The sequence below is a fragment of the Hyla sarda genome, chromosome 4 (genome assembly GCF_029499605.1).
Source record: "Hyla sarda isolate aHylSar1 chromosome 4, aHylSar1.hap1, whole genome shotgun sequence".
In the NCBI taxonomy this organism is placed as follows: Eukaryota; Metazoa; Chordata; class Amphibia; order Anura; family Hylidae; genus Hyla; species Hyla sarda.
The window spans coordinates 281,736,868-281,761,856 of NC_079192.1; the positions used below are offsets into that span (position 1 = coordinate 281,736,868).

The following is a 24,989-nucleotide window of genomic DNA, read 5'->3' on the forward strand; positions in this document are numbered from 1 at the left end:
TGTGGCCCTAAACTGTTTCCTTGAAATATGACAGGGCTCAGAAGTGAGAGAGCGCCATGCGCATTTGAGGACTAAATTAGGGATTGCATAGGGGTGGACATAGGGGTATTCTATGCCCGTGATTCCCAAACAGGGTGCCTCCAGCTGTTGCTAAACTCCCAGCATGCCTGGACAGTCAGTGGCTGTCCAGAAATGCTGGGAGTTGTTGTTTTGCAACAGATGGAGGCTCCATTTTGGAAACACTGCCATACAATACGTTTAAAATTTTTATTGGGGGGGGGGGGGGGCAGTGTAAGGCGGTGTATATGTTGTGTTTTACCCTTTATTATGTGTTAGTGTAGTGTTTTAAGGGTACATTCGCACTGGCGTGTTAGTGAGTTTCCCGCAAAAAACTTACTGTAAAGGTGCCCGTGTGAATGTACCCTGTACGTTCACATGGGGGGGGGGGCAAACCTCCAGCTGTTTCAAAACTACAACCCCCAGCATGTACTGACAGACTGTGCATAACGGGAGTTGTAGTTTTGCAACAGCTGGAGGCACACTGGTTGGAAAACCTTCAGGTTAGGTTCTGTTATCTAACTCAGTATTTTCCAATCAATGTGCCTCCAGCTGTTGCAAAACTACAACTCCCAGCATGTACTGATCACCAAAGGGCATGCTGGGATATGTAGTTATGCAACAGCTGGAGGTACGCAACTACAACTCCCAGCATGCTGAGACAGCTGTTTGGGCATGCTGGAATTTGCAGTTTTGCAACATCTTGAGGGCTAAAGTTTTAGAGACCACTGCAAAGTGATCTCCAAACTGTGACCCACCAGATGTTGCAAAACTACACATCCCAGCATGCCCAGACAGCAAACAGCTGTTTGGGCATGCTAGGAGTTGTAGTTTTGCAAGATCTGGAGGGACACAGTTTAGAGACCACTAAATAGTGGTCTCAAACTGTAGCCCTCCAGCTGCTGCAAAACTACATATTCCAGCATGCTCAAACAGCTGTCTGGGCATGCTGGGAGTTGTAGTTTTCCAACATCTGGAGGGCTACAGTTAGAGACCACTATCTAGTGGTCTCAGACTGTACCCTCCAGATGTCGCTAGGCAACTCACTGGCTACCGTAGGATCCAGCCACACGACGTCGCCGCCCGCCGATCTCCGTTGTCCGCAGCCTCCGGAGCGGTAAGTGAATCTTCGGTGCCGGACCCTGTCGGGTTTTCCCGTCCTGCCCCGCCTATTTTGGGTTGGCAGGACGGGGAAAACTAAAGTTAACCCCCCCTGCCCCCGATCGGCTATTGGTGGTCGCGTCTAGATCACCAATAGCAGGGATAGGAGGGGTGGCACCCCTGCCACCTCACTCCTATCACTTCAGGGGGATTGTGGGTGTCATGGACACCCGCGATCCCCCTTCTATTCCGGGTCACCATAGACCCGTAATCGCGCAAATCGCAAGTGTTAATTCACTTGCTATTTGCCGCGATCACCGACATGGGGGCATGATGACCCCTCTGGGAATTTGCACGGGATGCCTGCTGAATAATTTCAGCAGGCATCCCGGTCCGATCCCCGCCCGGTGCCGGAATTCTCCATGACGTACGCGTACATCATGGGTCCTTGAGGGGTTAAACACTGTGTGTGTGTGTGTGTGTGTGTGTGTGTGTGTGTGTGTGTGTGTGTGTACGTACACACCCCCGGCGAGCTGCTCTTCATGAACTATGCCACGTGCTTCAGATATTTGCACTCTGTATTTCCCATGCATTTACTCCACAACCTTATTCATTATGTATATTTTACAAAATGTGTTGATAAGAACTAAACAAAAACTTCCTAAACATATTAAGACGACAGCTGTTTATTTCCCCCTGGAGTACATATGTTCTCATTTACCCAGAAAACACTATGAATTCATTGTTCAGAACTATACTTGACCTTATCTTTAGGCCGCACATGCATAGCTATTTGAAGAAACAAACTCATTTCTGAAGCCAAAAGTTACAGAAAACCAGAGCAATCATATAAAAAATATGTCACGCTATACAAAAAAGGCAAAACAGCGGCCTAATAAGAGGCTGAGGAAATATTAGACACTGGAACAGAAGAGGCAAAGGCCTGGGATCAGCTGCTGGTTTTAGAGAAACACTGGAGCTTTCATAAGTGAGAACCATAGCGCTTCGTGTTCACACAGAATTACATCCGGTCGCTCATTCACATAATTGGAGAACTTCAGAGAATATCTTATCAACTTGGATCAAACCCATTCTTAACAACTAAATGGGAAGCAGTCAGTCTGGTATAACAAAGCAAACAAACGTAATATCAAGCACTGCTTGCTTTACACAAAGGAGTGAAGAGTGGACTATGACCGTGTGGACCTACACCATCTCCACTGACGGCAATGCAGTCTGCACAGTATTCCAACATAAAGTACAGCGCTAGGCCACTGTGAGTCAGGCCCGTTGGAGCTGGAGACCCCATCAGTGAACTAAAAGTCCATCACTCTGCCTGTTCTGCTTGGTTTTGGTGGCTTACCAGATACTCTCCCCAGTATTCGATGTCTCTGCCATTGAGTTTGGTGTTGGATGAAGCTATTTTAGGGGAATGGGGAGGCATTTCAAGAAAAACGGTCCTCCTGTTTGCCACACTAGAAGACACTGGGTTACAGTGTGGGTGACCAGGAGACCGATAAGGGGTCAATTACTTACATATGTACCTGTAGCCCGGAGCTGTGTCCCTCCAAAGACCCTCTTCAATCCCCACTGAATTTTGCACAGGAGGCGAGCCCCCCAGGTGAATTTTAATCTTCATTGGCGCTGGTCATGTGAGCACTTGTGCCTACTGAGCGCTCAGGTGACCAGCATCAATGAATATTCAAATTCACCCAGGGGGCTCGCCTCCTGTGCAAAATTCGGTGGGGATAGAAGAGGATCTTCGGAGGGACACAGCTCCGGACAACACGTACGTATTTATCTCATTGACCCCTCATCGGTCTCCTGTAACCCAGTGTATTGGGTTTAGCGTGGTGAACAGGAGGCCCGTTTTCCTTTCAGTGGTGTTCCAAGGGCTTTGGAACACCACTACACCCTGTTCCAAATTATATTTAATTGTCACAAAGATTAAATATTTTGTTTTTCAGTTTAACTTATGGATGACATTGTATCTCAGGGCTCTTTTGAAAACATCTCGGACACCTGTAATACTTAGATTGACAGGTGAGCCCAACTTAAAGGGGTTCTCCGGTGCTTAGACATCTTATCCCCTATCCAAAGGATAGGGGATAAGATGCTTGATCGCGGGAGTCCCGCCACTGGGGACCCCCGGGATCTTGCACGCGGCACCCCGTTTATAATCAGTCCCCAGAGCGTGTTCGCTCCAGGTCTGATTCCCGCCGACCACAGGGCCGACGGCTTGTGATGTCACACCTCCGCCCCTCAATGCAAGCCTACGGGAGGGGGCGTGATAGCTGTCACAACCCCTCCCATAGGCTTGCATTGAGGGCCGGAGCGCAAGGTCACACGGGGGAGGAGGCGTGACGTCAAACGCCGCCGGCCCCGTGATTGACAGTAATCAGACCCGGAGCGAACACGCTCCAGGGACTGATTACAAACGGGGTGCCGCGTGCAAGATCACGGGGGTCCCCAGCGGCGGGACTCCCACGATCAGGCATCTTATCCCCTATCCTTTGGATAGGGGATAAGAGGTCTAAGCACCGGAGAACCCCTTTAAAGAAAAAATTACTAAAAAAGGTGGGTGTTCCACATTATTAAGCAGAGCACAATTTTCAAACAATATGGGGAAGAAAACGTAGTGTGGGGAAAACTTAGTGTGAACCCAGCCTTAGGTGGCTCCATGGTATTGATCCAGGTGTGTTCTGTACAGAAACCTGACAAAGAACCTTCCCTCTATGTATAAGGGGACATTTGTAGCTTCTCTCTATATGGGACCCCGTTTTGTTTTTTATTATTTTGGGCTGACATTTTGGGGCTTCAGAACCAATTAGCAGTTTTCCATAGAGTTTTGGTCCCAGTTTACAGTGATCGTGCTGGAACCGATTCATATTGATCCCTGAACACCACCACCCAGTGCACATTATAGGGCAGTGGTCCCCAAACTGTGGCCCTCCAGATGTTGCAAAACTACTATTCCCAGCATGCCTGGACAGCCGTTGGCTGTCCAAGCATGCTGGGAGTTGTAGTTTTGCAACATCTGGAGGGCCAGTTTGGGGACCACTGTTATAGGGTGTATCCCCTGCTGCTCCTCCATAGGTATAGGCCATGTCTCCCCTCAGTAACACGCATGGGCACGGCTAGCTTCACCCTCCACACCCGCTGCCAGGCGGCACTGCCCTATGCCCTGGCTGTGCCCGGATCACTTACTCGCTTCCCCCTGTGCTATAGATCAGGCTTCGTCCGGTAGCAGGACTCTGTACACACCGCTCGCTTCTGTCATACACATGAGCTTCAATGGGCTTCACTCCGAGCTCTGAGAGCCGCCATGACAGAGAGCTGAGGCAGCTCCACCCCCAGGCTTCAGACACCTGGATGTTACCTCATCCAGCAGGACGGGAAGTACCGAATACCCAAGCAGCTTCCCCACCCGTAACCTGAGGATGGCGCTATCACGTGCCGCACCTCGGCCTGTAGACGGGTACGGGCCCCCGACTAGGTGAAAATGAATACTCTTCAATAAGAGTTAACATGCCAATCACTTCTTGAAGGCGTGGCTACGCAGTCCAAAACGAGGCGTGAGCCGCTGGCCATTACCGTTAGCACGTAGAGGAGGGCAGTTTGCTGTTTAATGCCGTATCCTAGCAACGCGCCTCAGCCTTCTGCCTTCCCGGCTTCCTGTGCGGTGACGCGCCACGACTGGACTGTTGTTATGAAGTGTATGGGGTAGATGTGTGAGCCCCTGGGACATGCCGGCTGCCTTCTGTAACCTCATGGAGGAATAAGGTGGCGGATAGGAGCCGTGCATACATCACCTCTCCTCCACTGCTCAGGAGACAACACTGGTGAGTGCATGGCCATCTGGGCACCGGGATTTAGGATTACACTTCTGCTGTCATGGCGCTGCCATCAACCTGGCATTTGGAATATCTTCTGTTTGTGATGAGTAGTCATCTCTGGGCTGCACATGGATAGGTGACATCCATAGCATGGTGACAGCCTGCACATGAATGGTATCCCTGCATGCCCTTAGGGATGATTGGTACCTCTGTGTACCCCATTGTGATGAATGGCATCTCTGCATGCCCCCTAGGGATGAATGGTATCTCTGCGTGCCCCCTAGGGATGAATGGTATCTCTGCATGCCCCCTAGGGATGAATGGCATCTCTGCATGCCCCCTAGGAATGAATGGTATCTCTGCGTGCCCCTAGGGATGATTGATACCTCTGTCCGCCCCTAGGGGTGAATGGCATCTCTGCATGCCCTCTAGGTATGAATGGCATCTCTGCGTGCCCCTAGGGATGAATGGCATCTCTGCATGCCCCCTAGGTATGAATGGCATCTCTGCGTGCCCCTAGGGATGATTGGTACCTCTGTCCGCCCCCTAGGGGTGAATGGCATCTCTGCATGCCCCCTAGGGATGAATGGCATCTCTGCATGCCCCCTAGGTATGAATGGCATCTCTGCGTGCTCCCTAGGTATGAATGGCATCTCTGCGTGCCCCTAGGGATGATTGGTACCTGTGTCCGCCCCCTAGGGGTGAATGGCATCTCTGCATGCCCCCTAGGGATGAATGGCATCTCTGCATGCCCCCTAGGGATGAATGGTATCTCTGCATGCCCCCTAGGGATGAATGGTATCTCTGCATGCCCCTAGGGATGATTGGTACCTCTGTGTACCCCATAGTGATGAATGGCATCTCTGCGTGCCCCCTAGGGTTGATTGGTACCTCTGTCTGCCCCCTAGGGGTGAATGGCATCTCTGCATGCCCCCTAGGGGTGAATGGCATCTCTGCATGCCCCCTAGGGGTGAATGGCATCTCTACGTGCCCCCTAGGGTTGATTGGTACCTCTGTCCACCACCTAGGGGTGAATGGCATCTCTGCGTACCCCATAGTGATGAATGGCATCTTTGCATGCCCCCTAGGGTTGAATGCATCTCTGCGTGCCCCCTAGGGATGAATGGCATCTTTGCATGCCCCCTAGGGTTGAATGCATCTCTGTGTGCCCCATAGTGATGAATGGCATCTTTGCATGCCCCCTAGGGTTGAATGCATCTCTGTGTGCCCCCTAGCGGTGATTGGTACCTCTGTCCGCCCCCTAGGGGTGAATGGCATCTCTGCGTGCCCCCTAGGGTTGAATGCATCTCTGCGTGCCCCATAGTGATGAATGGCATCTTTGCATGCCCCCTAGGGTTGAATGCATCTCTGTGTGCCCCCTAGCGGTGATTGGTACCTCTGTCCGCCCCCTAGGGGTGAATGGCATCTCTGCGTGCCCTCTAGGGATGAATTGCATCTCTGTGTGCCCCCTGGGGGTTAATGGCATCTCTGCGTGCCCCCCTAGGGGGTTAATGACATCTCTGCGTGCCCCCTCGGGGTGAATGGCATCTCTGCGTGCCCCCTCGGGGTGAATGGCATCTCTGCGTGCCCCCTCAGGGTGAATGGCATCTCTGCGTGCCCCCTCAGGGTGAATGGCATCTCTGCGTGCCCCCTCGGGGTGAATGGCATCTCTGCGCGCCCCCTCGGGGTGAATGGCATCTCTGCGCGCCCCCTCGGGGTGAATGGCATCTCTGCGTGCCACCTAGGGGTGAGTGGCATCTCTGCGTGTCCCCTAGGGTTGAATGGCATCTCTGCGTGCCCCCTCGGGGTGAATGGCATCTCTGCGTGCCACCTAGGGGTGAGTGGCATCTCTGCGTGTCCCCTAGGGTTGAATGGCATCTCTGCGTGCCCCCTAGGGGTGAATGGCATCTCTGCGTGCCCCCTAGGGGTGAATGGCATCTCTGCGTGCCCCCTAGGGGTGAATGGCATCTCTGCGTGCTCCCTAGGGATGTATGGCATCTCTGCATGCCCCCTAGGGATGAATGGTATTGGTGCCTGCCCCTTTAGGGATGTATGGAATTTTAAATATGCAAATTTTCAAACAAAAAGTTAAATTTTTTTTTTTTAAAGAAGTAAAATAAAATAAAACCTATATAAGTAGGGTATCATTTCAATCGTATGGACCTACAGAATAAACATAAGGTGTAATTTTTACCAAAAAGTAATTTTTTTTTATTTTGCTGTAGATTTTGTAGTGAAATGATTGATTTCATTACAAAGTAAAATTTGTGGCACAAAAAACAAGCCCCAATATAGGTCTGTAGGTAGAAAACTGAAAGATTTTTAGGAAAAAAAGGAAAAAAATCGAAAGGGCACAAAAATAAAAAAAAAATCTTGAATCCTTAACCCCTTAAGGACATAGGGCGTATCCATACGTCCCCGTTTCCAAGTCCTTAAGGACCGAGGGCGTATGGATACGCCCTGAGCATTTCCGGCCCCCACCGCTAGCCGGAGGGGAGCCGGGGCCGGATGCCTGCTGAAATCGTTCAGCAGGCATCCCGGCATATCGCCCAGGGGGGTCATTATGTCCCCCCCATGTCGGCGATTGCCGCAGATCGCTGGACAATTCAGTCCAGCGATCTGCGGCAGATTCCGGGTCAATCGGGTCTCCAGTGACCCGATGACCCGGAATTACTGGCTGATCGGGGCCGTCAGAGACGGCCCCGAACAGCCAGAGGCAGCAGGGGTGAGGTGGCACTGGTGCCACCTCACGATCGCCCTGATTCGTCGGCCGGATTACCGGCCAACCAATCAGGGCGCCTGCTGCGGGTGTCACTCCCGCAACCCGCTCCACCCCTCTTCCGGAGGACGTGAACGGGTGCGGGAAGACGACCCCGGGTGCTGGGGACCCCGATCCCCGGCGTCCCTGTTGGGATCGGGGCCCCAGGAGCGACGGCGGCGGCGAGGGACAGTCCTGCAGTGTGGATCGTTGGAGGTGAGTGACAGCCTCCTGCTGTTGCTTAGCAACAGCTCCCAGCATGCAACAAGGGCATGCTGGGAGCTGTAGTTATGCAACAGCAGGAGGCAGACCACCACAACTCCCAGCATGCCCTTATGGGCATGCTGGGACTTGTAGTTTTGCAACAGCTGGAGGCACATTCTTTCTATGGAAAAGTGTACCTTCAGCTGTTGTGTAACTACAACTCCCAGCTTGCACAATCAGCTAAAGTGCATGCTGGGAGTTGTAGTGGTGCATCTGGTGGTTGCATAACTACAACTCCCAGCATGCCCGTTGGCTGTCGGTGACTGCTGAGAGTTGTAGTTTTGCAACAGCTGAAGGCACACTGAGTTAAGTAGTAAACCAGTGTGTCTCCAGCTGTTGCATAACTACAATCCCCAGCATCCCCAGCCAATGTAGTATGCCTCCGGCTGTTGCATAACTACAAGACCCAGCATGCCCTTCCGCTGTCCGTACATGCTGGGGGTTGTAGCTTTTGCAACAGCTGAAGGCACACTGGTTGCAAAACACTGAGTTTGTTACCAAACTCGGTGTTTCACAACCTGTGTGTCTCCAGCTGTTGCAAAACTACAACTCCCAGCATCCACTGATAGACCGTACATGCTGGGAGTTGTAGTTTTGCAACAGCTGGATGTTTCCCCCCCCCCCCCCCCCAATGTGAACGTACAGGATTACAGGAAGTATCCGGCTGCAAGTTTGAGCTGCAGCAAATTTTCTGCCGCTGCTCAAACTGCCAGCGAGAAACTACTGTGAACCCCCGCCTGTGCGACTGTACCCTAAAAACACTACACTACACTACCACAAAATAAAATAAAAAGTAAAAAACACTACATATACACATACCCCTACACAGCCCCCCTCCCCTCCCCAATAAAAATGAAAAACGTCTGGTATGCCACTGTTTCCAGAACGGAGCCTCCAGCTGTTGCAAAACAACTACTCCCAGTATTGCCAGATAGCCACTGACTGTCCAGGCATGCTGGGAGTTTTACAACAGCTGGAGGCACCCTGTTTGGGAATCACTGGCGTAGAATACCCCTATGTCCACCCCTATGCAATCCCTAATTTAGGCCTCAAATGCGCATGGCGCTCTCACTTTGGAGCCCTGTCGTATTTCAAGGCAACAGTTTAGGGACACATGGGGTATCGCCGTACTCGGGAGAAATTGGGCTTAAAATTTTGGGGGGTATTTTCTGCTTTTACCCTTTTTAAAAATGTAAAATTTTTGGGAAAACAAGCATTTTAGGTAAAAAAAAAATTTTTTTTTACATATACAAAAGTCATGAAACACCTGTGGGGTATAAAGGTTCACTTAACGCCTTGCTACGTTCCCCGAGGGGTCTAGTTTCCAAAATGGTATGCCATGTGTTTTTTTTTTGCTGTCCTGGCACCATAGGGGCTTCCTAAATGCGGCATGCCCCCATAGCAAAATTTGCTTTCAAAAAGCCAAATGTGACTCCTTCTCTTCTGAGACCTGTAGTGCGCCAGCAGAGCACTTTTCACACCCATATGGGGTGTTTTCTGAATCGGGAGAAATTGGGCTTCAAATTTTGGGGGGGTATTTTCTGTTATTACCCTTTTTAAAAATGTTACATTTTTGGGAAACCAAGCATTTTAGGTAAAAAAATATTTTTTTTTACATATGCAAAAGTCGTGAAACACCTGTGGGGTATTAAGGTTCACTTTACCCCTTGTTACGTTCCCCGAGGGGTCTAGTTTCCAAAATGGTATGCCATGTGTGTTTTTTTTGCTGTCCTGGCACCATAGGGGCTTCCTAAATGCGGCATGCCCCCAGAGCAAAATTTGCTTTCAAAAAGCCAAATGTGACTCCTGAGACCTGTAGTGCGCCAGCAGAGCAATTTTCACCCCCATATGGGGTGTTTTCTGAATCGGGAGAAATTGGGCTTCAAATTTAAGGGGGTATTTTCTGCTATTACACTTTTTAAAAATGTTAAATTTTTGGGAAATCAAGCATTTTAGGTAAAAAAAATATTTTTTTACATATGCAAAAGTCATGAAACACCTGTGGGATATTAAGGTTCACTTTACCCCTTGTTACGTTCCCTGAGGGGTCTAGTTTCCAAAATGGTATGCCATGTGTGTTTTTTTGCTGTCCTGGCACCATAGGGGCTTCCTAAAGGTGACATGCCCCCCAAAAACCATTTGTCGCTCCTTCCCTTCTGAGCCCTCTACTGCGCCCGCTGAACAATTAACATAGACATATGAGGTATGTGCTTACTCGAGAGAAATTGGGTTTCAAATACAAGTAAAAATTTTCTCCTTTTTACCCCTTGCAAAAATTCAAAAATTGGGTCTACAAGAACATGCGAGTGTAAAAAATGAAGATTTTGAATTTTCTCCTTCACTTTGCTTCTATTCCTGTGAAACACCTAAAGGGTTAATACACTTACTGAATGTCATTTTGAATACTTTGGGGGGTGTAGTTTTTATAATGGGGTCTTTTATGGGGTATTTCTAATATGAAGACCCTTCAAATCCACTTCAAACCTGAACTGGTCCATGAAAAATAGCGAGTTTGAAAATTTTGTGAAAAATTTCAAAATTGCTGCTGAACTTTGAAGCCCTCTGGTGTCTTCCAAAAGTAAAAACTCATAAATTTTATGATGCAAACATAAAGTAGACATATTGTATATGTGAACCCATAAAAAAATTATTTTGAATATCCATTTTCCTTACAAGCAGAGAGCTTCAAAGTTAGAAAAATGCAAAATTTTAATTTTTTTCATCAAATTTGGGGATTTTTCACCAAGAAAGGATGCAAGTTACCATGAAATTTTACCACTATGTTAAAGTAAAATATGCCACCAAAAAACAATCTCTGAATCAGAATGATAACTAAAAGCATTCCAGATTTATTAATGTTTAAAGTGACAGTGGTCAGAATTGCAAAAAAACGCTTCGGTCCTTAAGGTGAAAAAGGGCTCGGTCCTTTAGGGGTTAAGGGGTTAAAAAAGTCCTGTTCTTTTTTAAATCTAAAACTTTTTTATTTTTGTGTGGGGTGTGTAAACATTTTTATCAGGGCTATTTGTGTGATTTTTGTTTTGTTATCATTAGCTTTAAAGAATAGGTGTCATGAAAAAAAAAACTTATCACTTATCCAAAAGATAGGAGATACGTTTTAGATTTCAGGGGTCCGAGAGCTGGGCCCCCCTGCGATCTCCTGTATGGAGCCCCGGCTTTCCTTCAGAGCGGTGTGTCATGACCCCCGCCCGAAGCGGATGCCTCCACACCCCCTCTCCTATGGGAGAGCCAAGGATTGCTGAATGGCTCTCCCATAGAGCTATATGGCGGGGGTCATGGTGTGCTGCTGTCAAGGAGAGCCGGGGCTCCAAATAGGAGATCGCAGGGGGGCCCAGCGCTCTCACCCCCTGTGATCTAAAACTGAAAGTTTTCTTCCATGATACTTCTCCTTTAACTGATCACTACTTTTCAATAAAAGACAGTTTGCATGATAAATCATATTTTCCAAATCAGTGTCAAAATTTCACAATTTCTGCCAGGGTATGCAAACTTTTGAGCACAACTGTACATACTTTGAATGAAAAGGTTGTAGGGATCGACCGATATTGATTTTTTAGAGCCGATACCGATAACCTGTGAACTTTAAGGCTGATAACTTATACCGGTATTCCGTGCATTTTAACTCCCCCGCCCCCGGCGCTTTAAATCAATAAACTGCAGCAGCTTTTGCGGGGCCAGAGACCGCCGCCCCCACCCACTTCTCTCCCCCTGCCGGTCTTGGGGTCCTGAGTCCAACCACCGCCGCTGCCTGCTGTGTGTGTTTCCAACCACCACTGCCGCTGTCCTGAGTCCAACCCTGCCGCTTTGCACAATGGAGATGGAGAAGCTGCTGAGTGAGTTCAGCCCCAGCAGCCCTGCCCCGGCCCTGCACTCTGCTGCCCTGTGGCCGGAGCATGCTGTACCCGGACACCGGAAGCGTGCTGTCCCTGGTCACCAGCCTGGCCTTCACCATGAACAGACTCACCGGCCTGGAGATATAATTATCTGTTCCCGGGGTTCGCGCTACTGCTGGCTCCTGCGGCGTCCTGCGCTGTTGCTGTGCGCTGCACAATGACGAGTGATGTCCTCGACGCGACAACACCGTCATGGCCCAGCTCAGGACGTCGCCGCAGCCAGAAGTAGTGCGGACCCCAGGAACAGATAATTATAAAACTGGGGATGGGGAGGTAATGGGGCAGCAGTGGCAGCGGTCTCTGGCCAGAGGGGAGGCAATCGGGCAGTGGCGGTGGTTGGACTCAGAACCCCAGGACAGACAGGGGGAGAGAAGCAGGTGGCGGCAGTCTCTGGCCCCACAAAAGCCGCTGCAGTTAATTGATTTAAAGCGCCGGCATTATCGGCAAGGTAATTGCCGATAACTTAGAAAATCTCGAATATCGGCCAAACCGATAATCTATTGATCCCTAAATGGTTGCAACATTCTGCAATGTGCTTGCTCTTCTGACACCTGCTACTTTGCCACTGATATTAGAGTTTTGGATCACATCTGCATAAAATGGCAGGTAACTGATGGTTCTGAACAAGGAATTTTGCCCCGCCACCCAATCAGTTCGTTATTACCCATTGTGTGGATAGATGAAAACTTTTAATCTTGGGAAAACCCCTGTAAATCTTAGATGAGTGCTAAAAAGATGAATACTAAAAAGCTCTGCCTTGGCCATACAAGTTGTTTTCTTGTGTTGGTGCTCTTACACGTTCAGATTTGGATGAGGTTTTGAGATGCAGTTAATGGAGGTAAACTAGGAGTGAATTATACACTGCTCAAAAAAAATTACGGGAACACTAAGATAACACATCCTAGATCTAAATGAATGAACTAATCGTATGAAATACTTTAGTCTTTACATAGTTGGATGTGCGGACAACAATCACACAAAAATTATCAATGGAAATCAAATTTATCAACCCCTGGAGGTCTGGAAATGGAGTCACACTCAAAATCAAAGTGGAAAAACCACACTACAGGCTGATCCAACTTTCATGTAATGTCCTTAAAACAAGTCAAAATGAGGCTCAGTAGTGTATGTGGCCTCCACGTGCCTGTATGACCTCCCTACAACGCCTGGGCATGCTTCTGATGAGGTGGTGGATTGTCTCCTGAGGGATGTCCTCAGACTAAAGCATCTGCCAACTCCTGGACAGTCTGTGGTGCAACATGGCGTTGGTGTCCCAGATGTGCTCAATCGGATTCAGGTCTGGGGAATGGGCAGGCCAGTCCATAGCATCAATGCCTTCCTCTTGCAGGAACTGCTGACACACTCCAGCCACAGGAGGGCTAGCATTGTCTTGCATTAGGAGGAATCCAGGGCCAACCGGACCAGCATATGGTCTCACAAGGGGTCTGAGGATCTCATCTCGGTACCTAATGGCAGTCAGGATACCTCTGGCAAGCACATGGAGGGCTATGTGGCCCCAAAGAAATGCCACCGCACACTATTACTGACCCACCACCAAACCGGTCTTGCTGGAGGGTGTTACAGGCAGCAGAACGTTCTCCATGGCGTCTCCAGGCTCTGTCACGTCTGTCACATGTGCTCTGTGTGAACCTGCTTTCATCTGTGAAGAGCACAGGGTACCAGTTGCAAATTTGCCAATCTTGGTGTTCTCTGGCAAATGCCAAATGCCCTGCACGGTGTTGGGCTGTAAGCAAGCACCCCACCTGTGGATGTCTGGCCTTCATACCACCTTTATGGGGTATGTTTCTGACCGTTTGAGTGGACACATGCACATTTGTGTGCCCAAAAAAAGGTAGGTTAGTACACTTCAAAATTTAACAAAACAAGACTTATGTAATGCACATACTGTATATCCTATAGAATAAGTCAAAATGATTTACAACACAATTTATTATGCAAAATAAATTTTTATTTAAACATGAAGTTTTCCCCAATATTAACCCATAAAAACACATACACATAAGACCATTAAAATATTTTCTATAGGATGGAGGGGTACAGTGCAGGACAATTCATCAAAATGATTAATCTATATACACATAAAGGGGGAGATTTATCAAAACCTGTGCAGAGGAAAAGTTGCACAGTTACCCATAGCAACCAATCAGATTTCTTATTTCATTATTTAAAAGGCTGCTGCAAAATGAAACAAGCTATCTGATTGGTTGCTATGGGCAACTGGGCAACTTTTAGTCTGCGCAGGTTTTGATAAATCTCCCCCATAGTTAATAAATAAAGAATTCATCAACTAAGGTAGTAAATGTGTATATATGCAGAATAGAGGAGCCACATTAATCAATTATTCAATATACATGGCATGTAAACAGATAGAATATTGCACCATACATAAGGTGCATAACAATGAAAGCTGTATGTAAACAATATTGCACTAGAAAAGTATTGCACTATTTCTGAAAAATATAAAGCTGCAAAATCTATGATTATATTGCACTGAGAATAAAGTATACTGCACTGAAAATAAAGTGCAATGAATGATAAAATATAATAAATAGGCAGCTATATCAAAGGTAAGATGCCATGCAAATCACACATGCCTATATTAGTACCTACAAATAGAGGGCTGACAACAAACAATAAGAGTGTACTCAGATATTGCACCGGACCCCCCCCCCCCCTCACCCTCCAACGCGTTTTGCTGCTGCTTTGTCCAGGACCGCTCCTGGACAAAGCAGCAGCGAAACACGTTGGAGGGTGAGGTGGGGGGTCCGGTGCAGTATCTGAGTACACTCTTATTGTTTGTTGTGAGCAATACTTCTCTAGTGCAATATTGTTTACATACAGCTTTCATTGTTATGCACCTTATGTATGGTGCAATATTCTATCTGTTTACATGCATGTATATTGAATAATTGATTAATGTGGCTCCTCTATTCTGCATATATACACATTTACTACCTTAGTTGATGAATTATTTATTTATTCACTATATGCGTTTATAGATTAATCATTTTGATGAATTGTCCTGCACTGTACCCCTCCATCCTATAGAAAATATTTTAATGGTCTTATGTGTATGTGTTTTTATGGGTTAATATTGGGTAAAACTTCATGTTTAAATAAAAATGTATTTTGCATAATAAATTGTGTTTTAAATAATTTTGACTCATTCTATAGGATATACATGCACATTTGTGGCCTGCTGGAGCACATTTTGCAGGGCTCTGGCAGTGCTCCTCCTTGCACAAAGGCGGAGGTAGCGGTCCTGCTGCTGGGTTGTTGCCCTCCTTTGGCCTCCGCCACGTCTCCTGATGTACTGTCCCGTCTCTTGGTAGCACCTCCATGCTCTGGACACTACGCTGACAGACACAGCAAACCTTCTTGCCACAGCTCGCATTGATGTGCCATCCTGGATAAGCTACACTACCTGAGCCACTTGTGTGGGTTGTAGACTCCGTGTCATGCTACCACTAGAGTGAAAGCACCGCCAGCATTCAAAAGCGACCAAACATCAGCCAGGAAGCAGATGAACTCAAGTTGTCTGTGGTCACCACCTGAAGAAACACTCCTTTATTGGGGGTGTCTTGCTAATTGCCTATAATTTCCACATGTTGTCTGTCCCATTTGCACAACAGCATGTGAAATTGATTGTCAGTCAGTGTTGCTTCCTGAGTGGACAGTGTGATTTCACAGAAGTGTGATTGACTTGGAGTTACATTGTGTTGTTTAAGTGTTCCCTTTATTTTTTGGGCAGTGTATTTTGAGAGACCGTATTAGAGACAGATACTACAGAACATTTCCATTGTTTTAAATGGACACTGTCAGAATCAAAAACTTTTTGTATGTTATACATTTTGGCAAAACATTAAACTTTTTAATATACTTAACCCCTTAAGGACGCAGCTCATTTTCACCTTAAGGACAGAGCCATTTTTTGCAATTCTGACCACTGTCACTTTATGCATTAATAACTCTAAGATGCTTTTACCGAATATTCTGATTCTGAGAGAGTTTTTTTTCGTGACTTATTCTACTTCATTTTAGTGGTTAATTTTCGTCATTACTTGCATCTTTTCTTGGCGAAAAATCCCAGAATTTCATGAAAATTTAGCATTTTTCTAACTTTGAAACTCTCTGCTTGTAAGGAAAATTGATATTCCAAATAAATTATATATTGATTCACAAATACAATATGTCTACTTTATGTTGGCATCATAAAATAGACATGTTTTTACTTATTGAAAAAATTAGAGGGCCTCAATGTATAGCAGCAACTTTCAAAAATTTCATGAAAATTGCACAATCTGAAGGGACAGATGTTACAGAACTACAACTCCCAGCATGCCTGGGCAGTCTAGTCATGTTGAGAGTTGTAGTTTCGCAACATATGGAGGGCTACCGTTTAGGCACCACTGTAATAATGGTCTCCAAACTGTGACCCTCCAGATGTTGCAAATCTACAACTTGCAGTTTGGCTTCCACTAGGAAGGCAGCAGTAAAGATCGCATCACTGCCACCTCCCTTGATGCTCCACGACGTCGCCTCCCTACCTGCGCCGCTGATCTCCGCTGATGTCACCGACGATCGGTGGTCACCATGGCATCTTCTCCACAGGTACCGGCTGCCATCTTCTCCCCCTGTTCTGCCCGACATCTAGGGGTGGGCAGTGTGGGGGGTTTCCATGGCAACCCCCGTCTTCAACTGCCATTGGTCAGCACTCAGTGCTGACTAATGGCAGGGGATAGGAGGAGGTGGCACCGCTGCAACCTTGCTCCTATCCCTCAGGATGATCGGGGCTGTCACTGACAGCTCCGATCATCCCTATTTTCCGGGCAATCGGGTCACCGGAGACCCGATCAGCACGGAATAGGAGAAAATCGCATGTCCGAATTGACATGCGATTTTCTCCGATCGCCGACATGGGGGGTCTCAGGACCCCCCTCGGCGATGTGCCGGGATGCCTGCTGAATGATTTCAGCAGGCATCCCGGTCCGGTCCCCAACCGGCTAGCCGCGGGGACCGGAATTCCCACGGGAGTGTCCATACGCCCTACGTCCTTAAGGACTCTGGATGCAGGGCGTATACATATGCTTTGCGTCCTGAACAGGTTAATAAAAAAAATAAAATAAATCATGGCTTACACAAAACACCACTATGGGTCCCTGTACCATCCAGAACATAATCCTTGCTGGCTGCAGCATTACTGTGTCCCAGCTGAAGCACTGGCTTGGCCAAAGTCTAGTAAGTGAGTATGGGACTAGCACTCTTCTGTGCTCACTCCTGTCCTGTCTATCAGACTCCTGTCTGAAAACAGAAGGGAGGTGATACAGAACAGCCTGCATTGATTGGATAAGTGACAGCACATCCGATTCAGGGAGAAAGTAAATGCATAGTGAGTGAGGGCGGGCTTAGTGCTGGCATGGGACATGCCTATTCCTGTGCAGTGAGTAAAATATATAAGCACTATTTTTTTTTTCTGTGATGCTTTAAGTTTAAAACCACATTAAAAACCTGAACAATTCGTGATGAAATCCAAAATGTGTAAAGGCACATGAAAATGCTCATTTGAAAAGTTGCTCACTCTCATAACCTTTTGTCCACTCCTTTTTACTCAGCGGCTAGTTATAAAGTATAACTTCATGTATATGTGTCATAGATACTACCCTTTCAAGATGGCTCCGACTTTAGATTGGGGAAAGCTGATGAAGGTGGATCCGGATGTTCTTTCCAATCAAGAAAGATTAGCCGAAAAGATGTTGAAGACACTGTCACAGGTAAGTGCTTTCTTTTCAGGGCCCTGGTTTGACATTGCAGGGGGAGTGTGTAGTTGTTGTTATTTTTACCCACTATACAGTGCTGCGTGTGTCCTTTGTCCTTACTTTAATTCTCTTGTCCCTTTTTGTTTTATATTATCACAGGTGAACAGCAGTGACCTAAAAGGAGAACCCAATGAAAATTTGACGCAGCTTTTCCGAATCACGCAGGCTTTAATGAAGGTTTGAAGGAACTGTCCCCACAACTACTTGACAAATTTACACCTTTAGTGCAGGGTCTCACGGGGCACATCCGCAGCGTATTTCACTCTGCAGTCCTTCTGTGACTGCCATCTGTGGCCGGGTAGTTCTGTGTGTCCGCTCGCAGCAGCGAATTTCTACAGCAGGAAAACCGCCACTACAAGCGGACACACAGCTACCTGGCCACTTCTATGTAAAATAAGCTGCAGATGCGCCCCGTGTGACCTTACCCTTACTATTTTATTTCAGACCCCTTTCTTGCCTTTAACTATCTTATAAGGGAGTTGTACCATTCTCCATAATAGCATCTGTTCCATTGGAGGTCATTCCCAAGATTACAACTTTTTGCCTATTCTTTGGGCCAAAAGAACTGGGTCACTTCTGCTCCTAATGAATGGAATGGTAATAAGTTATAATTGTGGGAGAACTCTTTTAATGCTGGATCCTGCTTGGCCTTTGAACACAACAGATCTCATTTGCATAATATATGTATGGAGACACAACATTCCACAGTACAGTGTGTATACAGTGTTACCACTTTTGGATAATCTCTTTAATCATACGTTAACACATACAGAATCTGCTACAAATTTAAATGTAACTAAATGACTGATCACAGCAATATATCTTCAGCTTTAGATTCTGCATGTGTGAATGTACCCTTTGGGTAGAATCACATGTCCCGTTCTTTGCTGCGTATGTTCTGCAGCTGATTTTTACTTCAATGGGTTTAAAAATATTCAACAGCACACATGGCACGTGTGATCCTACCCTAAGTGTTTTTTTTTGTTTTTTTGTTAATGAAACAAAATGTATAAATAGTTTTTTTTAAACCTTCTAATATACTCAGATTTATTAAAAACTCTCTAATTTCTCAGTCGCCTCATTGGGGGACACAGAGACCATGGGTATAATGCTGCTGCCACTAGGAGGCTGACTTTAGGCAAAAAAAAAAGACACAGGTCTGGAGGTCTCTCCAGACCTGGTCTTTTCTCTTTTATTATTTTCTAGCTAGGGCTGTAAAGTTAGTTTTTTCCCTTTGTTATTTTTCTAGGTTAGGCGACAGGAGCATGGCACTACCTGATTTATCCACATGCGACAAAGAGGCACGGTGCATAGAGTATGGGCCGTCAACCCCTTCTCGCCAACGGTCAGTGCCTGGCTGTAGTACCCTAGGTCCGGGTCCACCACTTGCCCCTGCCTGCCTCGCTATGGCAGCTTGGCGTTTTGCAGCACGGCCTTTAGCTGACTGAAGACGTCTGGGTGAGTATAACAAGATGGAGTCCATGGGCGAGTATGCACTTCATCTTCCCCCCCCACCCCCAGACTCTCCCTTGTGCTCATCCCTGGGGTCCCCCTTCTCTATAGTGGACAGAGCTGCGGTGGAGTCCCAGCTCCTCAGCCGCCATTGCACATGGCTCCCGGTCTCCGGCGTCACATGAAGGGCACAGTCCCCCTTGGCCAATATCCCCTTGCTGCACTTAAAGTTTTACGGCCTGGCTGAGTGGTCAGGCCGCGTTTTTCTTCACCGGGGACTCTCCTGTGTGTCTGTCGCACTCCTGGCTCCCTCCCCTGCTCTGGCCGCATCTGTCAGTTTGTGGCCAGGCTCAGTAAGCTACCGCATGCTGTCCCTCTTTAGTCAGCGGCTCTCCCGCATGGCTGGACGGAGCTGCGGTGGAGTCGGCACCGGCCGAGGCATGTGTTCATTCCCCGGCCTTGTCTCTGTAGCAGCTACTAGGGAGGTGCGGTTTCCAGGCAGCCGGTGCCCTTCTCAAATGGCCATCAACCTGCTCATGCAACCGGGGGAGGCCCGCGGGCGCCCTGTAAATTTAGCTCCCGGCCTCCTCTTCTACTGTAGGCCGCTTGCAGGCGGCACCCAGGGGCGTGTTCTCTATAGCATTCCATTCTTCCCGGGGGCGGCGCGATCTGCAGGTAGAGGAAGTATATTTAAAAAAATATATAAAACTCTCACGGGCGCTCTGTGGCCTCATTTGGCTAAAAGGCTGCATTGCTTTATCACTGTTCTCTCTCTCTCTTGGAGAGTATTAGGCTCCCTTCTAGTGGTCAAAAGTAATTATTGCAGCTACATATTTTTTTTCTACGACCCTTCCTCTTACTTCTGTGTGTCAATTTATTCTCGGCTTGTTGGATGGGATCAAGTGTAGTATCTGGTCTTATCAGGTTAATATCTGATATGTCACCACATAAGGAATGTTTTTTTGCTTCCGTCGCCCTTAACGAGTGACTGATAAACCAGTTTCTGCAGGTTCAGTGCACCTCACATTTTGGAAGGCTTTTGATCCATTTATTGTGGCACCAGTCCTTGTGCATTGTACATTGTATAGGATGCCTAGCATTACTCAGACTGTCTGGTGCCCCCCCATGAAGTTGGGGTGGAGTTTCTTAGGTTTCTGCTAATTCTTGGGCGGTCCTTGCATTCCTCCTCCTTTTCTAGGTGGAGTGTTGTCAGTCTTCTGTACTTTCTCCTGTGACTGGCTCAGCCATCTCGTTTAACCCTTCTGCTACCGGCTTGGGTGTACTTTAGTGGGTGTCTACTATTGAGATTCAGCCTTCGTGCTCCCCCTTTTTCTAAGGGGTTGTATGGCCTTTGTGGGCTCCTGCTCTTGCCTTTGCAGCCGTTGCCCTCCGACCTCCCTTTGTCGGAGGGTTTCTTTATTTCCCTCCTGCCCTCGCTCTCCCCCTTTTTTTTGGCGGGTTTCTGCTAGATATGGCTTAGTTGCAGCTGTCGCCGTCCTAGCTTTCGCAGGGGCACTTGTTGGTCCTGCCAGGGCAGTTCATCTTTTCTCCCCTTTTCCTCTGGGTGCAGTTCTGTTGGTTCTTGCCAGGTCAATACCCTTGCTTCTCCAGCCCCTGGCGCTGCTCCCTCTCCCTGGATGGGTAGGTCTTGCTTGGAAGCCATCCTGGTGGTCCTTGTGCTTCCTTCTGGAGGTGAGGGCTCTGTTCTCTGCTCTTACTCTCCAGCGATCTTTCTGCTTAGAGTGTCTCTAGACCTTCCTCTTGAGGCCCCTCTGTTCAGGTTGCCTCTGGCTCCTCGACAGTCTCAGCTGGAGCAATTCCCTCCTCCTTTTTAGGGGAGTGTCATTGTACTGTGCTTGCCCTCCCGCACCCTGGTCATGTCTTCTCTTCCTCGCCTTGTTGCTTCGGTTGGGTTGACATCTCGCTGGGTCCCCTCGGTCTTCCTCTCGGTGACTGTCATTCTGGGATGTTACTCTCTCGGTCATCCAATCCGTTTCCACATTGAAATCCCATGCTTGATCGCTTTGTCTAGATCCTAGTCTTTTGTGTCTATGAATGCTGGGTGGCATGGTCGCCTCAGGGGTGACGGTGCCTTTTTCTCCTGACTGTGATTCTCCCCTAGGTTGGGTCAGTCTTCCCTGGCAGCCCCGGAGTCCCTCTCCCTTGGTATTTTGCCTTAGGCTCTCTGCCAGGTGGCTTTCTATGCCTTGTGCTCCGGAGAGGTTGTTCCTGGGGCTTCCACCATTCCGGAGTTCGTCTCTGGCCCTGGCAGGGTTCCGTTCCTACACTTCTCTGCTGTTTATCAGCAGCAGCGGTCTTTGCTCGCTGCTCCAGGTACTGCCTTGGTCTGGGTGCACATCAGCTGGGAGTGTTCACTCTGGCTTGAGGTTATCTGCCTCTCCTGGTTGGGACTCCAGGGTTCCTCCTTTTCTTCCTGGACATAGGTTCCTCTTTTTCTCTGGGCGGCAGCTCCAGTGTTCCGGATGGCTCTGCTCCCTCCCTCCGGTCATTTTTGCACTCCTCCTTCTCCCTCCAGAGTGGGAGGGGCCCAGGTCGTAGGGTCTCTAGGTAGGGGGCCTATCGGTCTGCCTGGTTGCCCAGTCTAGCAGTTTCCTGCGTCTCCATGTGCATGCTCCACCTTGTCGCATGTTATTTCCCACTTTCGTGATTGTGTGGTGCCCTAATGGGTTCTTTTCCACAGAGTCTTGCGCTGAGTGGTCTAGAATTGAGGATTTGAGTTTAATCCTCTCGATTCGGGTGTTCGGTTGGTACATCTTGCCCTAGCCTTCTTCCTGGCTGTTTTCTTCAGGTGCCTGGGACTGTACAGGAGTTTTGCTTTCTTTTCTCTTTCTCATTCTATCGGCTCTGGTATCTGCCATCTGCGTCTTGCCTTCTTGCTGAGTGTGCTCAGCTGCTTTTCTATGCTATCTCCTCAGCCTCTGTCCTATGGTCTCGGTTGGCCTCCTGTCAGGGTACTCCCTTCATGCCTCTCTGGCATGTTTCTCTTCTGGGAGTGGCATTTCCTCGCCATGTTTGTCTTGCTTAGCCAACTCTCTGCTTTGGGACTTCTCTTATATCTCTCTTCCGTGTTTGGGCCAGGCCTCGGTGGTTCTGCGTCTTTTTGTCTTTTCATCAGGGGTGTCTTCTGCTCTCCTACCAGGACGGGTTTGGCCCGGCAGGCCTCTGGGGGCGACCATTTGTTTTCTATTTGGTCGGCTGCCGGACCCCAGTCGCTGCACAGTTCATTCATTTTGGGTCGGCCTTACCCCCCATGTTTTGCAGGGGCTGCCAGGTGGTTGGTAGTCGGGTTCCGGTTTCCTCTGAGCCTTTCCCACTTTCCTGGGTGACTGGTTATGGCTCAGTCTCTGGCCTGACCTTCCCCTCTCTGGCGGTTGTTTTTCCCACCCAGGGACTGCTTTGGGATGTCCCATGGTCTCTGTGTCCCCCAATGAGGGGACCGAGAAAAGGAGATTTTTTTTTTGTACTCACCATAAAATCTTTCTCATAACCTTCATTGGGGAACACAGCAGCCACCCATTTACGGTTCCTGGTCAGGTTGTTTACCTGTTACTGCTTTCTGGTGTCCTTCAGACATTTTCTCCTTTTGTGGTTTGGCTTCTCCTACTGCTTTGTGACACAACTGATTAGCTCAATGCCTGTGGGTGGGTATATCCTGCTGGGAGAAGCACATTTCTTTTCTTGCCTAGTGTCAGTCTCCTAGTGGCAGCAGCATAATACTGATGGTCTCTGTGTCCCCCCAATGAAGGCTATGAGAGATATATTTAACGGCAAGTAAAAAAAAAAATCTCCTTTTTTAGGCAGTGTAAACCTAAACTAGACAGTTCAACAATGCACCAGATTTATAGTGGCTGATGCTGTTGACATATCTGTCACATCCTAAAACTGTTAAAATTTAGACCAACTATTAGTTGTCTTACACAGGTAGGTGGTGTCACATATTAAAGGGGTTGTTCAGCAGGAGAGAGATTTTTCACAACTTTGTGCACTTAATAACAGTGTTTAAAAAAACAAAATTTTACTTCCTTCGGTGTCCTGCTCTGGTCTCCTGCTACGCTCCTCTTCCTCTCAGAAATCATAACTCTTGGGCCTGGAGTGTCACATGTCCCTCGTGTGGCCAGTGATTGGATGAGGGGCAGTGTCACACTCTGGGCCCTGATGTCACTCTGGGAATCAGGATTTCGAAGAGGAAGAGGAGCACAGTTGGGGACTGGAGCAAGACACTGAAGACACTGCTGGAGGTAAGTAAAAGTAAAAAAAAAAAAAAAAAATATATATATATATATATATATATATATATATATATATATAATATATATATATTGATAGATATACTGTTAAGATTTGAAAGCTCTCACGTTGGATAACCCTTTAAAGCCGCACCCATTTTACTGATTTCACACACCATTTGATGAGGTTACTCATTAGGAAAAGTGTCTAAAACTTAAATATTGAAAGTAGGGCTGCGACTAACAATTATTTTAGTAACTGATTAGTTGGTCAATCTTGTCGGATAAAAAGAACCATAGTAGAGAAAAAGAAAATGTGTAAGTTAGATTGGGAAGGGAATCAGACCGGGGGTCTTCTGTGTATTTTAGGTAAGAGATGCATTGTGTGTGAAGAGAGTTTGTGGGGTCGGCTAGATGCTGGGCTTTGCGGAGGCTGAGAGGAGTCGCTTTTTATTATATTTAAATGGGCACTGTCAGATACGAAAACTTTATGTTGTACATTTTGGCAAAACATTAACCTTTCTAATATACTTGATAAGAAAATGTTGTTTCCTTTTTATAGAAATAATGGCTTTGCCTAAGCTGAATTGCAGACATGGACAAAGACCAGTAAATAAGGGTGGGCTTGCACTCCTCTGTGCCCTCTCCTGTCTGATAGGACTCCTCTGCTCTCTCCTGTACGATAGGACTCCTCTGTGCTCTTTTTCCTGTCTCATAGGACTCCTCTGTGCTCTCTCCTGTCTGATAGCACCCCTCTGCTCCCTCCTGTCTGTTAGGACTCCTCTGTGCCCTCTCCTGTCTGCTAGTACTCCTCGGTGCTCTCTCCTGTCTGATAGCACTCCTCTGTGCTCTCTCCTGTCTGATTGCACTCCGCTGTGTGCTCTCTCCTGTCTGATAGCACTCCTCTGTGTGCTCTCTCCTGTCTGATAGCACTCCTCTGTGTGCTCTCTCCTGTCTGATAGGACTCCTCTGTGCTCTCTCCTGTCCTGTCAGACACAGAGGAGTGATAGCGCACCCTTACTTACTGGACTTTATCCATACCTGTGCTTCAGCTTGGACAAAGCTGTGATTTTATAAACCATGATTTTTATAAAAAGGAAATAAAATGTTCTTATGAAGTATATTAGAAAGGTTAATTTTTTAGCAAGATGTACAACATATAAAACATATTTTTTAATTTGACAGTGCCCATTTAAATATGTATAATAATGCTTTTAAATACAATTTTTTTTTCCTTGTAAGGGCTATACCCCCTCCCTGTATCTTATCTTTGGCCTGATAAGAGGACCATCCTACGTGCCCCCAGCAGCCTATTTAGTGAAGAGGGGCCAACACACAATCTTCCACTTCCTGCATCTCCTCTCCAAAACTATTGCGAGTCTGGCTTTCAGCACAGCGCCTGCCAATCGGGGACTCACGATAGCTGCAGGAAGCAGAATATGGTGTGTGCTGGGGCCCCTCTTCACTAAATAGGCTGCCAAAGACCACAGTTACATATATACATCGTGATAATCGCTAAGTGTATG

The 24,989-nt window shown here is 47.6% G+C and overlaps 2 protein-coding genes and 1 non-coding gene across 6 annotated transcripts in view; 2 read left to right on the top strand and 1 right to left on the bottom strand.

Moving 5' to 3' along the window:
- Positions 1–4,874, bottom strand: part of TMTC3 (transmembrane O-mannosyltransferase targeting cadherins 3) — a 101,982-nt gene extending 97,108 nt beyond the window's left edge. The window contains exon 1 of one of the 3 annotated variants that reach the window (XM_056574399.1): positions 4,753–4,874. Coding sequence is in view for 1 of the 3 variants with exons in the window: in XM_056574397.1 (XP_056430372.1) it covers positions 4,621–4,688 (68 nt within the window). In the remaining 2 variants the exon portion in view is untranslated. The other 2 variants (XM_056574397.1, XM_056574398.1) reach the window with 2 other exon arrangements.
- CEP290 (centrosomal protein 290) overlaps positions 4,861–24,989 on the top strand; it is a 222,731-nt gene continuing 202,602 nt past the window's right edge. For both annotated transcript variants that reach the window (XM_056574395.1, XM_056574396.1), the window contains exons 1-3: positions 4,861–5,000; positions 17,602–17,719; positions 17,864–17,941. In XM_056574395.1, the coding sequence (XP_056430370.1) occupies positions 17,618–17,719; positions 17,864–17,941 (180 nt within the window). In that variant the 5' untranslated portion in view covers positions 4,861–5,000; positions 17,602–17,617. The remainder of the gene's footprint in view (positions 5,001–17,601; positions 17,720–17,863; positions 17,942–24,989) is intronic.
- Positions 20,089–20,281, top strand: LOC130267815 (U2 spliceosomal RNA). The gene has a single exon (XR_008843294.1). It is a non-coding gene; the product is annotated as a U2 spliceosomal RNA (small nuclear RNA).